The sequence below is a fragment of the Chiloscyllium punctatum genome, chromosome 12 (genome assembly GCF_047496795.1).
Source record: "Chiloscyllium punctatum isolate Juve2018m chromosome 12, sChiPun1.3, whole genome shotgun sequence".
Classification (NCBI taxonomy): Eukaryota; Metazoa; Chordata; class Chondrichthyes; order Orectolobiformes; family Hemiscylliidae; genus Chiloscyllium; species Chiloscyllium punctatum.
In genome coordinates, this window is record NC_092750.1 from 4693216 (window position 1) to 4710957 (window position 17742).

At 57.8% G+C, this 17742-nt stretch overlaps 1 protein-coding gene across 1 annotated transcript in view; it reads right to left on the reverse strand.

Annotated features, from left to right (window-relative positions):
- Window positions 1-17742, reverse strand: part of LOC140483463 (uncharacterized) — a 176643-nt gene that overhangs the window by 150 nt on the left and 158751 nt on the right. The window contains exons 17-21 of the mRNA XM_072581659.1: window positions 17698-17717; window positions 14427-14465; window positions 12237-12379; window positions 10175-10397; window positions 3748-3952 (exon numbers count right to left, since the gene is read on the reverse strand). Coding sequence (XP_072437760.1) covers window positions 3766-3952; window positions 10175-10397; window positions 12237-12379; window positions 14427-14465; window positions 17698-17717 — 612 coding nt within the window. The 3' untranslated portion in view covers window positions 3748-3765. The remainder of the gene's footprint in view (window positions 1-3747; window positions 3953-10174; window positions 10398-12236; window positions 12380-14426; window positions 14466-17697; window positions 17718-17742) is intronic.

A 17742-nucleotide genomic window follows, 5' to 3' on the forward strand; every position in this document is an offset into this window, starting at 1 on the left:
GACAATCACACATCTCAAAGCTGCTGGTGACAATATCATCGGGAGGCTGCTGGGATTGGACTCTTTATCTCAGGAGAAGGGACACAGAGGGAAGGTTAAGCTAGTACCGTTGGAGAGATCAGCAGTGGACAAGGTCAGACGGTCACAACACCAATCACCAGACAAGGGGGCAGCGTTCTGAAAGGTTGTGATTTCAAATAAATCTGTTGGACTATAACCCTGGTGGTGTCTGACTTCCAACCTTGTCTACCCGAGTCCAACATCAGTACCTCATATCAGGTTTGTCATGGAGGGTATAACAGGACCGAGGTTACATCAATAAGGGTGAGCACGATTCGGCAGAATCGCATCCAGTAAATATAGAATGCATTGTCTGGAAACGTGGGGGAGAAAGGTTCAATTGAGGCTTGTGGCTGGGACATTAGCCGGGTATTTGGATGGAAATTGTGTGCAGGGACATGGGGAAAAGGCAGGAGATTGGCACTATGGGATAGAACCAGCGAAGGCACGATGGGCCCAATATCAGCGCATAACAATTCTGTGATTACTGGGCTCAAACCTGAGCTCGTTTGGTTTTATGGAATGTTTTGTCTAATTTCAAAGTTTGATCTTAGATTGTATGGAATTTGCAGTGAATCGCCCGTACCCATTTAGAAGGGAATCCTTGGAATCATTTCAAGACAAGTCCATGAATCCCACATCAGTAGCTGGAGAACTTCAAAAATATTTCTAAAATAAATCTGGATTAAAAAACCATTGTTAATCAGGATGCCCATAGAACACTAACGCTCTTCAGGGAAGGCAAGTCTGCCATCCTTACCCGGTCTGGCCTACACGTGACTCCAGACCCACAACAATGTGGGTGACTCTTAACTGCCCCCAGACAAGTCACTCAGGTGTATTCCAGACGAGGGCTCCACACCACCTTCCCGTTGGGATTTGGGAACGTGCAGGAAAGGCTGATCTTTGTGGCACCCGTGAGCTATGAAGTGGCAAAACATTAAAAGCCCAGAGGCCAGGACGGGGCACAGCGGAGTCACGTGGATTATTTCAGGGACGTTTTCCTTTCATTGGAGACAGCTCATGGGAGACTCCCTGGGATGGAGGGATTGTCTTATGGGCAAAGGTTAAACAGGTTGGGACTGTCTACTCCCTGGAGTTTACAAGAATGAGAGGTGATCTCATTGAAACATGTCAGATTCTTAAGGACCTTGACAGGGTCAATGCTGAGAGGATGGTTCCCCTCATGGGAGGGTCTGGGACCAGAGGGCATGGCCTCAGAATAAAGGGGGCACCAATTTCAGACTGAGATGGGGAGGAATTCCCTCTCTCAGAGGATTGAGAGTCTTTGGAACTCCTTACCACAGATATTTAAGGCTGAGAGAGAGAGAGGGATTCTGGATCAGTCGGGAATTGAGGGGAAAGGGCAGGGAAGTGGAGATGAGGCCAGGATCCGACTGAAAGGCAGAACAGGCTCATAGGGCTGAATGGCCTACTCCTGCTCCTGTTTCTCATGGTATTACAGCTTCCTGGGAGGGATCACTTTGTGACCAGTTGTGGAGGTGCCAGTGTTGGACTGGGGTGGACAAAATTAAAAATCACAAAACACCAGGTTTACCTGGAAGCGCTAGCTTTCGGAACGTTCCTTCACCACGTATTTGTGAACCACCTGATGGAAACTAGAGCTTCCAAATAAACCTGTTAGAACCTGGCGTTTTGTGATTTTTAACTTTTTAACTGGGATTGGATTCTCATCTAATTTCAAAGTTTGATCTTAGGTTGCATGGAATCTGCAGTTAATTGCCTTTACCCATTTCAAAGGGGAATACTTAGAGTCATAGAGTCAGTCCAACCCGTCCAGGCTGACCAGATATCCCAACCCAATCTAGTCCCACCTGCCAGCACCCGGCCCATATCCCTCCAAACCCTTCCTATTCATATACCCATCCAAATGCTTCTTAAATGTTGCAATTGTACCAGCCTCCACCACATCCTCTGGCAGCTCATTCCATACACGTACCACCCTCTGTGTGAAAAAGTTGCCCCTTAGGTCTCTTTTATATCTTTCCCCTCTCACCCTAAACCTATACCCTCTCTTTCTGGACTCCCCGACCCCAGGGAAAAAACTTTGTCTATTTATCCTATCCGTGCCCCTCATGATTTTATAAACCTCTATAAGGTCACCCCTCAGCCTCCGACGCTCCAGGGAAAACAGCCCCAGCCTGTTCAGCCTCTCCCTGTAGCTCAAATCCTCCAACCCTGGCAACATCCTTGTAAATCATTTCTGAACCCTTTCAAGTTTCACAACATCCTTCTGATAGGAAGGAGACTAGAATTACACATAATATTCCAACAGTGGCCTAACTAATGTCCTGCATTCATTTCAATTGGGAATAACATCTCTTATCTATTAGATTCTTGACATTAGAGATAGGGTCTCTATGTTAGAGGGAGGGTCTCTACATTAGAGGTAGGGTCTCTACATTAGAGGTAGGGTCTCTACATTAGACGTAGGGTCTCTACGTTAGAGATAGGGTCTCTATATTAGAGGTAGGGTCTCTATGTTAGACGTAGGGTCTCTACATTAGAGATAGGGTCTCTATATTAGAGATAGGGTCTCTAAATTAGACGTAGGGTCTCTATATTAGAGGTAGGGTCTCTCCATTAGACGTAGGGTCTCTCCATTAGAGGTCAGATCTCTACATGAGAGGTGGGGTCTCTGCATTAGATGCAGGGTCTCTACATTAGAGGTTGGGTCTCTACAGTAGAGGTAGGAAGTGGGGTCAGTTCTGGGCTCCATGCCTGGGGAGGGAGATACAAGTCTTGGATGGGGAAGCGCATCAGATACACCAGCATGAGCCCTGGTCTGAAAGGGCTAACTTACAGACTACCAAGAACTGCACCATGAGACCCCCTGAGATGTAACCTCTTATTGACCTGTGAAGATTCACCATGTTAAAGAAAGTTATGGAAGAGGTGGCAGAGGCTGGTATACACACTTACAACACAAAGGGGGATCATAACAATCAGCTGATGTTATTTTGACAGTTGCAAAGGGAGATAGAGCAGGTTCATGAAATTAAAGACCAATTCACTTAAGCTTTACTGTAGGAAAGGGAATGGAATCAGGACTGACAAATGTCATAATGGGTAAGTCAGCATCAACTCCAAAAGGAGATCTCATACTTGACCAATCTTTCCGAAACCTTTGAAGAATAATAGACAGAGGAGCCAAGAGAAATATACAGAGGAACCTCGGTTATCCAGCATTCGATTATCCCAGTATCAGATTATTCGGCAAGATCGCAAGGTCCTGATGCACGGTTAAACAATGTTATCCAGCATTCGATTATCCTGAATTTGATTAACCAAACAAATCACTTCCCCCGCCCATGTCCTTCCGATATTCGAGGTTCCTCTGTAGTCGGTGGAATATATTTAGATCTTCAAAAGGTCTTTTGACAGTTGGTTAAAGCATGTGGGGTCAGGAGGTAAGTAGCAGAACATAATCGGAGATGTTATCAAAAGACGATTGGAGAACAGAGGAGAGTTATGTCCGAAGGTGGAGAGGATTAGGCAGGGAATTCCGAAACCTTGGGCCCAGGGAGCCAGTAAAAGCTGGGAATGTGCGGGACACTGGGAACTGGAAGAGTGTGGAGATCTCAGAGACGTGTCGGGCTGGAGGAGGCTACAGCAATGAAGCCATGGAGGGGTTTGAATGCTCCGAAGACCATAACCTGTACAAACCTTCTTTGGGTCAGTTCATCATTTGTCAGGGATACAGATGGAATCCAGGAGTGGGGTGTAGATTTTCCTCTCGACCAGCCTGGGATTGTGCTTCATGAAAGGTATCTTGTAGTTAGGGAATCGTTCCTTTAGGAGGCGCTCCTCCAGGGGTGTTGGCACAGGGATCTTTGGTGGAGCGTAGGTCTCTCTCACAATGACGAACATGCTGGGGACAGACATCAGCTCATACCAGCCTCGAGAGACATCACCAAAACCCTTCACCCACCTCACCTTTCCCCACCTCACCCCCACCCCATACTCACGCACACTCCCCTCAGACTCACCCCACACACTCCCACACACTCCCCCACACACACACACACACTCCCCCCCCACACACTCCCACACACTCCCCCACACACACACACACACTCCCCCCACACTCCCCCCCCACACACTCCCCCCAGACTCCCCCACACACTCCCCCCCCACACTCCCCCCCCCACACTCCCCCCCACACTCCCCCCCCACACTCCCCCCCCACACATTCTCCCCCCACACTCTCCTCACACTCCCCTCACAATCCCCCCACACACTCCCCCACACACACACACTCCCCCCACACTCTCCCCCACACACTCCCCCCCCACACTCCCCCCCCACACTCCCCCCCACACTCCCCTCACAATCCCCCCACACACTCCCCCCACACACACTCCCCCCCACATACACACACTCCCCCCCACACTCCCCCCACACTCCCCCACACACTCCCCCCACACACTCCCCCCCCACACTCCCCCCCCACACTCCCCCCCCACACTCCCCCCCCACACATTCTCCCCCCACACATTCTCCCCCCACACTCCCCCCCCACACACTCCCCCCCACACACTCCCCCCCACACACTCCCCCCACTCTTCCCCCCACACACTACCCCCACACTCCCCCCCCACACTCCCCCCCCACACTCCCCCCCACACACTCCCCCCCACACACTCCCCCCCACACACTCCCCCCCACACTCCCCCCACACACTCCCCCCACACACTCCCCCCACACATACTCCCCCCACACTCTCCTCACACTCCCCCCACACACTCCCCCACACAAACACTTCCCCCACACTCCCCTCACACTCAGCCCACACTCCCCTAAAATCCCACACTCCCACCACACACCCCCACACACACTCCCCACACACTCCCCCAACACACACCCCCACTCCCCCCCCCACACTCCCACACCCCCCACACTTCCCCCACACACTCCCACACACTCCCCCCCCACACTTCCCCCACACACACTCCCCCCCACACACACTCCCCTCACACTCACCCCACACCCCCCTAAAATCCCACACTCCCACCCCACACACCCCCCACACACACCCCCACACACACTCCCCCCACACTCGCCACACACTCCCCCCACACTCGCCCCACACTCCCCCCCCACACTTCCCCCACACACACTCCCCCCCACACACACCCCCCACACTCGCCCCACACTCCCCTCACAATCACCCCACACACCCCCACACTCGCCCCACACTCCCCTCACACTCGCCCCACACTCGCCCCACACTCCCCTCACAATCACCCCACACACCCCCACACTCCCCCCACACTCGCCCCACACTCACCCCACACTCGCCCCACACTCACCCCACACTCACCCCACACTCCCCTAAAATCCCACACTCCCACCCCACACACTCCCCCCACACAGCCCCACACACACTCCCCCACACCCTCACACACTCCCCCACACTCACCCCACACACTCTCACACACTCCCCCCCACTCTCGCCCCACACTCCACTCACACTCACCACACACTCCCCTACAATCCCACACTCCCACCCCACACACTCCCACACACCCCCACACAAACCCCCTGCACACTCCCACATACTCACCCCACACACCCCTACACACACCCCCCACACACTCCCCCACTCCCCCCACCCACACTCCCCCACACATCCCCATACACCCCTCACACACCCCCACACTCCCCTCACACTCCCCTCACACTCTCCGCATACGACACTCACACACTCCCACACACCCCCACACAATCCCCCTGCACACTCCCACATACTCACCCCACACACCCCTACACACCCCCCCCACACACTCCCCCACACACTCCCACACTCCCCCCACCCACACTCCCCCACACTCCACCCACACTTCCCCCACACATCCCCATACACCCCTCACACACCCCCACACTCCCCTCACACTCTCCGCATACGACACTCACACACCCCCACACTCCCCTCACATTCCCTCCACACTCCACCCACACTCCCCCACACTCCACCCACACTCCCTCCCCACATCCCCTCACACTCCCCCACACGACTCTCACACACCCCCACACTACCCCCACTCTCCCTCACACTCACCTCGCACACCCCTGCACTCCCCCACACTCCCCTCATATTCCCCCCACACTCCCCCACACACACACCACACTCCCCACACAGCCCCTAATTCCCTTCACACTCTCCCAAACTCCCCCCACACTCCTCTCACACTCCCCCCCAGTCCCCCCACACACTCCCCGACACACCCCTCATACTCCCACACACTCCCCCCACACAATCCCCCCACACACATCCCCACACTCCCCTCACACTCCCCCACACACCCACCACACTCCTCCACACTCCCCCACATTCCCCTCACACTCCCCCCACACACACCTCATACTCCCCCACACACCCCTCACACTCCCCTCATACTCCCCCACACTCCCCCCACACTCCACCCCACACACCCCTCACACTCCCCCCACACTCCCCTCATACTCCCCCACACTCCCCTCACACTCCCCCCACACTCCCCCCCACACTCCCCCCCACACTCCCCCCACACTGCACCCCACACACCCCTCACATTCCCCTCACACTCCCCCAATACTCCCCCCCAACCCCTCACACTCCCCCTCACTCCCCCCACACTGCACCCCACACACCCCTCACATTCCCCTCACACTCCCCCAATACTCCCCCCCAAACCCCTCACACTCCCCCCACACTCCCCTCATACTCCCCCACACTCCCCCCACACTCCACCCCACACACCCCTCACACTCCCCTAACACTCCCCCGCAAACCCCTCACACTCCCCCACACTCCCCCCACACTCCCCCCACACTCCCCTGCAAACCCCTCACACTCCACCCCACACTCCCCCCACACTTCACCCCACACACCCCTCACACTCCCCCAATACTCCCCCGCAAACCCCTCACACTCCCCCTCACTCCCCCCCACACTCCCCCCACACTTCACCCCACACACCCCTCACACTCCCCCAATACTCCCCCGCAAACCCCTCACACTCCACCCCACACTCCCCTCACACTTCACCCCACACACCCCTCACATTCCCCTCACACTCCCCCACACTCCCCCCACACTCCCCCCACACACCCCTCACACTCCCCCGCAAACCCCTCACACTCCACCCCACACTCCACCCACACTCCCCTCACACTCCCCCAATACTCCCCCGCAAACCCCTCACACTCCCCTCACACTCCCCTCACACTCCCCTCACACTCCACCCACACTGCACCCCACACACCCCTCACACTCCCCCAATACTCCCCCGCAAACCCCTCACACTCCCCCACACTCCCCTCACACTCCCCTCACACTCCACCCCACACACCCCGCACAGTCCCCCCACACACTCCCCCAATACACCCCCACATTCCCCTCACACTCCCCCCACAATCCCCCCACAATCCCTCACACTCCCCCCACACACTCCCCCCCCCCACACAGCCCCACATTCCCCTCACACTCCCCCCACACACCTCTCACACTCCCCTCCCACTCCCCCCACATACCCCCCACACACCCCTCACATTCCCCTCACAAGCCCCCACACTCCCCTCCCACTCTCTACACACCCCCTCCCACTCCCCCACACTCCCACACTCCCCTCACAATCCCCCCACACTCTCCCCACACTCCCCCCACACCCCTCACACACTCCCCTCCCACTCTCCCCACACTCCCCTCACAATCCCCCCACACACTCCCCAACACACCCCTCACACACTCCCCCACACACCCCTCACAATCCCCCCACACTCCCCCCACACTCCCCTCATACTCCCCCCACACACTCCCCCCACACCACCCTCACACTCCCCTCACATTCCCCTACACTCCCCTCCCACACTCCCCCCACACGTCCCCCACACTTCCCATCACACCTCCCCTCACACTCCCCCAATACTCCCCCCCAACCCCTCACACTCCCCCTCACTCCCCCCACACTGCACCCCACACACCCCTCACATTCCCCTCACACTCCCCCAATACTCCCCCCCAACCCCTCACACTCCCCCCACACTCCCCTCATACTCCCCCACACTCCCCCCACACTCCACCCCACACACCCCTCACACTCCCCTAACACTCCCCCGCAAACCCCTCACACTCCCCCACACTCCCCCCACACTCCCCTCACACTCCCCTGCAAACCCCTCACACTCCACCCCACACTCCCCCCACACTTCACCCCACACACCCCTCACACTCCCCCAATACTCCCCCGCAAACCCCTCACACTCCCCCTCACTCCCCCCCACACTCCCCCCACACTTCACCCCACACACCCCTCACACTCCCCCAATACTCCCCCGCAAACCCCTCACACTCCACCCCACACTCCCCTCACACTTCACCCCACACACCCCTCACATTCCCCTCACACTCCCCCACACTCCCCCCACACTCCCCCCACACACCCCTCACACTCCCCCGCAAACCCCTCACACTCCACCCCACACTCCACCCACACTCCCCTCACACTCCCCCAATACTCCCCCGCAAACCCCTCACACTCCCCTCACACTCCCCTCACACTCCACCCACACTGCACCCCACACACCCCTCACACTCCCCCAATACTCCCCCGCAAACCCCTCACACTCCCCCACACTCCCCTCACACTCCCCTCACACTCCACCCCACACACCCCGCACAGTCCCCCCACACACTCCCCCAATACACCCCCACATTCCCCTCACACTCCCCCCACAATCCCCCCACAATCCCTCACACTCCCCCCACACACTCCCCCCCCCCACACAGCCCCACATTCCCCTCACACTCCCCCCACACACCTCTCACACTCCCCTCCCACTCCCCCCACATACCCCCCACACACCCCTCACATTCCCCTCACAAGCCCCCACACTCCCCTCCCACTCTCTACACACCCCCTCCCACTCCCCCACACTCCCACACACCCCTCACATTCCCCTCACACACTCCCCCACACTCCCCTCACAATCCCCCCACACTCTCCCCACACTCCCCCCACACCCCTCACACACTCCCCTCCCACTCTCCCCACACTCCCCTCACAATCCCCCCACACACTCCCCAACACACCCCTCACACACTCCCCCACACACCCCTCACAATCCCCCCACACTCCCCCCACACTCCCCTCATACTCCCCCCACACACTCCCCCCACACCACCCTCACACTCCCCTCACATTCCCCTACACTCCCCTCCCACACTCCCCCCACACGTCCCCCACACTTCCCCTCACACACCCCCACACTCCCCCCACACACTCCCCCCACACTTCCCTCACACTCCCCCCCACACACCCCACACTCCCCTCACACTCCCACAACGCTCTCCCCACACTCCCCACCCCACACACACTCCCCACCTCCCACCCCCACACTCCCCCCACACACTCCCCCCACACTTCCCTCACACTCCCCCCCACACACCCCACACTCCCCTCACACTCCCACAACGCTCTCCCCACACTCCCCACCCCACACACACTCCCCACCTCCCACCCCCACACTCCCCCCACACACTCCCCCCACACTTCCCTCACACTCCCCCCCACACACCCCACACTCCCCTCACACTCCCACAACGCTCTCCCCACACTCCCCACCCCACACACACTCCCCACCTCCCACCCCCACACTCCCCCCACACACTCCCCCCACACTTCCCTCACACTCCCCCCCACACACCCCACACTCCCCTCACACTCCCACAACGCTCTCCCCACACTCCCCACCCCACACACACTCCCCACCTCCCACCCCCACTCCCTGCCCCCCACACACTCCCCACCTCCCACCCCCACTCCCAACCCCACACACACTCCCCACCCCCACTCCTTACCCCCCCACACACACACTCCCCACCCCCCCCCCACACACACAGGGCTTCCTCCCCACCCCCCTCACACCCCACCCTCTCCCTCCCTGTGTGCCCACTCTCTGTGCCCCTTCCCACACACCCCCACCACCCTCACCCACCCCCCACCTTACCCCCACGCTCGGATCACAGATGGCTCTCTCTCTCTCTCTCTCTTCCCTCCTCACCCGTCCCGCTGCCCTCCCCCTCCCTGCCCACCACCCTGTGGGTACTGACCGTTGCCGTGGGTCATCGGGCAGGGTGGGCCGGGGGGTACTGGCCACGGTTGTTGCTGGTTTGATGGTCATCGCTCCGGCCAATGGCGCGGTGGTCTGGGCTGGAGGTGGGAACATCAGCAGTTTGGGGTAGATTGGCCGTCCGACTGGGCGACTAGGGGGGCGCAGAGGGGGGCTACTCTGAACAATGGGGTGGGACGGTAGCCAGGTCTGAGCTTCAGTCACTACCAGCAAAAGACAGACAGGTCACGCACACTCAACAACAACAATGCTGTGTATTGCTATAGCCCCCCCCTACTTCCCACAACCCAGTAAGGTTCACACCATCCAACAAGCTGTCACTGAGAGTCAGACATGCAGATCAATTCTTCCCCAATGCCTTCCCACTGTGACCCCTTTTCAAGGTTTGGGAATTGTTCGGAGACTCATTCCCCCACTCCAATGAGGAAGGAGAGAGGGGGGGCCTTTCCGATTGGGAGTACCTGCTCTTGAAACCTGCATCAAACCAACGTGGGATGGATGCCCTAAGCCCACCACCCCCACTCAGCTCCGTATCCCTCACTGGGACAGGTCACCTACCCGTGGAATCCGAACCACAGACAGGAACAAGGAGGGGCGATTATTCAGGACCATCTCACTCAGACGGTAGTGAGGATGTGGAATTCTCAGACCCAGAGGGGTCACGCCCTGAGCAGATTTAAGAATGACTCCGAGAGGGTTCCACTCAATCAGAAAATCAGTGGATTTGGGCAAAGGGTAGGCCAGGGATGTGAGGCCCAGTAACTTACAGGACAGCAGAACAGGTTGGATGGGCCGAATGACCCATTCCGGCAGCTTTTCTCATTGGCACTGGGCCACACTGAAGAGATTTCAGAGACAGAAATGGGAGCATGGCTACAGACACAGGATCAGGAGGAGCAGGCAGACAGACAGAGAGGGGAGGGCTGGTTCCACAGAATGGGGGGGCACAGCAAATGGTGCGATGATGGGAACTGGGAAGGGTCCAGAGATAGGGAGGGGGTGACAGAGATAGGGAGGGGGTGTAGGGGCTGGAGGGGGGGGTTACAGAGATAGGGAGGGGGTGTAGGGGCTGGAGGGGGGGGTTACAGAGATAGGGAGGGAGTGTAGGGGCTGGAGTGGGGGGTTACAGAGATAGGGAGGGAGTGTAGGGGCTGGAGGGGGGGGTTACAGAGATAGGGAGGGGGTGTAGGGGCTGGAGGGGGGGGTTACAGAGATAGGGAGGGAGTGTAGGGGCTGAAGTGGGTGACAGAGATAGGGAGGGGGTGTAAGGGCTGGAGGGGGTTACAGAGATAGGGACGGGGTGTAGGGGCGGGAGGGAGTGACAGAGATAGGGAGGGGGTGTAGGGGCTGGAGGGGGTTACAGAGATAGGGAGGGGGTGTAGGGGGCTGGAGGGGGTTACAGAGATAGGGAGGGGGTGTAGGGGGTTACAGAGATAGGGAGGGGGTGTAGGGGCTGGAGGGGGTTACAGAGATAGGGAGGGGGTGTAGGGGCTGGAGGGGGTTACAGAGATCGGGAGGGGGTGTAGGGGCTGGAGGGGGTTACAGAGATAGGGAGGGGGTGTAAGGGTTACAGAGATAGGGAGGGGGTGTAGGGGATGGAGGGAGTGACAGAGATAGGGAGGGGGTGTCGGGGCAGGAGGAGGTTACAGAGATAGGGAGGGGGTGTAGAGGCTGGAGGGGGTTACAGAGATAGGGAGGGGGTGTAGGGGCTGGAGGAGGTTACAGAGATAGGGAGGGGGTGTAGAGGCTGGAGGGGGTTACAGGGGGTTACAGGGAGGAGGGAGTGAGTGTGTGATTGAAACTGAAGGTAGGGTTGGAGAGGGAGATAGTGTGAGAGAGAAGGGGTGGGGGTGGAAGGGAGGGAGAGAGGGAGGGAATGTGCTGGAGGGAGGGTGGGAGTAAGGGGGAATACAGGGAGGTACGGGGGTGGTGGTGGGGGTGGGGTGTGGGGTGTGGGAGGGAGCAAGAGAGAGGCAGTGGAGGGTGAGGGAGGGAGAGTGTGAGGTGGACGGTGTGGCAGTGCGGCGGAGGGAGCCTCTGACCTTGAAGCACGGCCAGGGGTTGTTTGCAGCTCTCGTGGCGGGGGAGGCTGCGCTGTCTCTCGATTCGCTCCAGCTCCTGGAGTCGGCGACGCTCTTCATTCATCGCCTCCCGTTTCATCCTCGCTGCTCTCTGAGCTTCCCTCCTGTGGGTGAGGACATGTCCCAGAGTGTTCACAATATCACCCCCACCCCCCACAGACCGACCCACACACCCTCACACACACTGACCCACACACCCTCACACACACCCTCACACACACACCAACCCACACATCCTCACACACACCAACCCACACACCCTCACACACACCCTCACACACACACCCTCACACACACACACCCTCACACACACACACCCTCACACACACCCTCACACACACCCTCACACACCGTCCCACACACACCCTCACACACGCCCTCACACACACCCACACACACCGACCCACACACCCTCACACACACCCCCCCACACACACCCCCCACAGACCGACCCACACACCCTCACACACACCGACCCACACACCCTCACAGACACCGACCCACACACCCTCACACACACTCACACAGACACCGTCCCACACACCCTCACACACACACCGTCCCACGCACACCCTCACACACACCCCCCACACACACCCCCCACACACACCCTCACACACACCCTCACACACACCCTCACACACATCCTCCCACACACCTTCACTCACACCCTCACACACACCATCCCACACCCCTTCCCACACACAGTCCCATACACCCTCCCAAACACTGTCCCACACACCTTCACACACACAGTCCCACACACCCTCACACCCTCACACACACCGTCCCACACACCCTCACACACCCCCTCACACACACCCTCCCACACATCGTCCCACAAACCCTCACACACACTCCCTCCCACACACCGACACACACACACACCCTCCCACACACACAGTCCCATACACCCTCCCAAACACTGTCCCACACACCTTCACACACACCCTCACACCATCTCACACACCCTCCCACACACCCTACACGCACCCTCCCACGCACGCTCACCTGCACCCTCCCACACACTCATCCTCACACACCGTCCCACACACACTCCCACACACCCTCACATACACCGTCCCACACACCCTCACATACACCGTCCCACACACACTCCCACACACCCTCACATACACCGTCCCACACACCCTCACACACACCGTCCCACACACTGTTCCACACAACCTCACACGCACCGTCCCACACACCGTCCCACGCAACTGCACACGCACCCTCACACACACCCTCACACACACACCGTCCCACACACCGTCCCACACACCCTCACACACACCGTCCCACACACCCTCACACACACCGTCCCACACACCCTCACACACACCCTCACACACACCATCCCACTAACACACTGTCCCACACACACCGTCCCACACACACCGTCCCACACACCCTCCCACACACCCTCACACACACCATCCCACACACACCAACCCACACACCCTTCCACACACCCTCACACACACCGTCCCACACACCCTCCCACACACCCTCACACATACCATCTCACACACCGTCTCACACACACCTTCCCGCACACCCTCACACACACACCTTCCCACACACCCTCACACACACCATCCCACACACCCTCACACACACACCTTCCCACACACCCTCACATACACCCTCCCACACACCCTCACACACACCCTGCCACACGCCCTCCTACACGCCCTCCCACACACCCTGCCACACACCCTGCCACACACCCTGCCACACACCCTGCCACACACCCTGCCACACGCCCTGCCACACACCCTGCCACACGCCGTCCCAAAGAGTCATTGTTGATCCTTTCCTTTCCATAGTGCTGCAGCCCCCACGAGCCTCCCCACCCTCCCCTACTCCCCTGGTCTCCTCACTGCCCACCCCTGCCCTGATACCCCATCAGTGGTCAGTGAGCTTTGCCCCCCTCACAGCTCGGGGTGGGGCTGTGGGATTCAGGTGAAGACTGCTCAGTGCAGCGCGGTGGGAGTGCGGCACTGTCAGAGGAGCAGTTCACCAGCTCAGACAATAACCTCCCCCCACCCCCCCTGGTACCAGGGCAGGGGTTGGGCACCTCTCTCTTTCACCAGCTTCAGCCAGCACACCAATCACATCTTCCTGACCAGGATGCTGTTAAATTACCTCTGTAACTCCGTGTCGATCCACTCCGATATGGACGATCTGGGGGTTAAAAGAGGGAAATGTCATCTCAATAATGTGCGTGCCTGTTGTACCTCACTCAGAGAACCCTCCGCATTGGGGCTGGAGGGAGGGTCAATGCTACAGGCTGTGTTTTGTCAGTGAACCTCTCAGATGCTGCTACTGTATCACAGCATGTCACCTCGGACTCCATCTTACCCCAGGATCACTTGAAGCATTACGCTCTATAGTGTTCACCCGGTGAGTGGCCAGACACTGAGCTACCTGGATAATGGGAGGTTTGGTTATCACCAAATCTGTAGGAAATGATTCATCCATGTCATCAGGGCAAGTCCCAGTTTCTGCTGTTATGGGATACACTGGATACATTCTCCAAATCAGGTACATTTCTCCCTTCACAGGGACCACCCTCCCCACACCCCCATCCACCCCTCCTGCCCTCCCTCTACTCAGCAAACCGAAATCACAGGGACCCTGCTCATTGGTGGGGCCAGGCAATTCGTCACACACACGGTCACGGACCTCGGGGTATGCCGACTTCAGGAAACTGTACAATACCAGACTTGGAGTAAATTCGGGAATCGAACCAACACAGCTTTGGAAGGTGTGGCATTTGGGGAGAGCGCTGAAAGTGGAGCAGACGTTGGTGGTCACCAAAAATCTCATCGAATGGACGAGCAGTCTGGTGGGGGCCGAATGGCCAGCACCCAATTCTCCCTCCCTCCTTCAGGACGTTCACTGAAGCACACCCCCTCTCCTCACCACAAAAAGCTGACAGAGCGCCGCACTGTCAGAGGGTCAGTGCTGAGGGAGGGCCACACTGTTGGAGGGTCAGTGCTGAGGGAGTGCTGCACTATCGGAGGGTCAGTGCTGAGGGAGTGACACACTGTCAGAGGGTCAGTGCTGAGGGAGTGCCGCACTGTCGGAGGGTCAGTGCTGAGGGAGTGCCGCACTGTCAGAGGGTCAGTGCTGAGGGAGTGCCGCACTGTCGGAGGGTCAGTGCTGAGGGAGTGCTGCACTATCGGAGGGTCAGTGCTGAGGGAGTGACACACTGTCGGAGGGTCAGTGCTGAGGGAGTGACACACTGTCAGAGGGTCAGTGCTGAGGGTGCACCGCACTGTCAGAGGGTCAGTGCTGAGGGAGTGCCGCACTGTCAGAGGGTCAGTGCTGAGGGAGCGCCGCACTGTCAGAGGGTCAGTGCTGAGGGAGAGCCACACTGTCGGTGGGTCAGTACTGAGGGAGCGCCGCACTGTCAGAGGGTCAGTGCTGAGGGAGTGCCGCACTGTCTGAGGGTCAGTGCTGAGGGAGAGCCACACTGTCGGAGGGTCAGTGCTGAGGGAGAGCCACACTGTTGGAGGGTCAGAGTTGAGGGAGTGCCGCACTGTCAGAGAGTCAGTGCTGAGGGAGTGGGCACTGTCGGAGGGTCAGTACAAAGGGAGTGCCGCACTGTCGGAGGGTCAGTGATGAGGGAGTGCCGCACTGTCAGAGGGTCAGTACTGAGGGAGTGCCGCACTGTCAGAGGGTCAGTATTGAGGGAGTGAGCACTGTCGGAGGGTCAGTACAAAGGGAGTGCCGCACTGTGGGAGGGTCAGTGATTATGGAGTGCCGCACTGTCAGAGGGTCAGTGCTGAGGGAGAGCCGCACTGTCGGAGAATCAGTTCCATTGTGTTTTGACTCTAATATGAACAATGGGCCCTGTGGTGGGTGTAAATAGCCACAATTTCTAAACAGATTGTGTGAGGCGAGTGTGGGAGACTATTCCTTGGACGGTGACTCGATGGAAGAAAGATCTTTATCTGGTTGCTGTTTGTGGGATCTTGCTGAGTCGAGATCGGTGGCTGTGTGGTTTATCGCAGTTGTAACTGATTTCGATCCAATGTTGAATTGTTGAATGAGCGTGTTGGGATCTGCTGGAATTTGCCTGAGGGCGTTCTGTGGCTGGGTGATCAAGGCTGAGGCAGCGTGAATCTGGAGGGGTTTATCTCTCTGAGTTCAGTGTTTGACCAGCTCCTTGTCCCCATGGCCAGCCCCAGTCTATTAGCCGCCTCTGACTCTTCAGCTGCCACACAGAACAGCTGGAGAACCCTGCCACCTGCTGTGGGCCATCAGTAACTGCAGCTGACCGACCAGCAAATAGACAGACCATTGACTGGGAGTCGGGCTCACAAATGACACAGGTTTAGAAACAGGCCGTTTGTGCCTCTCCCTTTACGGCTTTCGCTGTCATTTATGTCTACCATCAGTTAGGTTCCTTCTCAACACCTGGTCTCTCTTTATCTCAGCAGGAGCAATGCTGAGAGGATGGTTCCCCTCATGGGAGGGTCTGGGACCAGAGGGTACAGTCTCAGAGTAAAGGGGGCACCAGTTTCAGACTGAGATGGGGAGGAATTTCTTCTCTCAGAGGATTGAGAGTCTTTGGAACTCCTTATCACAGAGAGAGCTGTGGGGGCAAGGTCCGTGTGGATATTTAAGGCTGAGAGAGAGAGAGAGGGATTCTGGATCAGTCGGGGAATCGAGGGGAAGGGCAGGGAAGTGGAGGTGAGCAATGTCGGATCAGCCAGGATCCTATAGAATGGTGGAGCAGGCTCGAAGGGCTGAATGGACCACTCCTGTTCCGATTTCTTATCAGTGAGTCAGAGAAGAGCAGTGAAGCACCTGAGGAAGGAGTGTCGCTCTGAAAGCTAGTGCTTCCAATTAAACCTGTTGGACTATAACCTGGTGTTGTGTGATTTTTAACTTTGTACACCCCAGTCCGACACCAGCATCTCCAAAACATGACCCAGAGTGAAAGCAGGAGAGTGAGCTAGAATGGGGCAATTGGTTAGCAGACAGCAATGGGCCGAATGGGTCATCTCTGTGCCAGGATTAATCTACTGGCATCACTCAGTGATGAGGGAGGGGGGGGTGAGTGATCATGTGATAACTTCCGGGTCAGAACAGGGCACGGGGAATATGGAAAAGCTGCCGGATTTTGTCCAGGGAACTTTACGGATCTGCCGAATCGGGAAAGATGTAAGAGACCCGTGGAGCTGCATCCCCAGGCCCTGTACCTGTCCGCTGTCACCGCGGAGCTAGATTCGAGGGCCATTATCAGAGGGATGCTGGGTGGGATCTTGCTCTGCATATGTGTGCAGCCAAACTATAAACATCCTGACAAGGAATACACTTCAGACAGGTACTCTGTGGGCCGTACGTTACTCTGGGAGCACCAGACCTTCCAAAATGGAAAATGACTTCGGTTTCTCAGACTTACCTGTGTCGTCCTGCCAGGCGCTATATCAAGGCAAAAGAACATTGA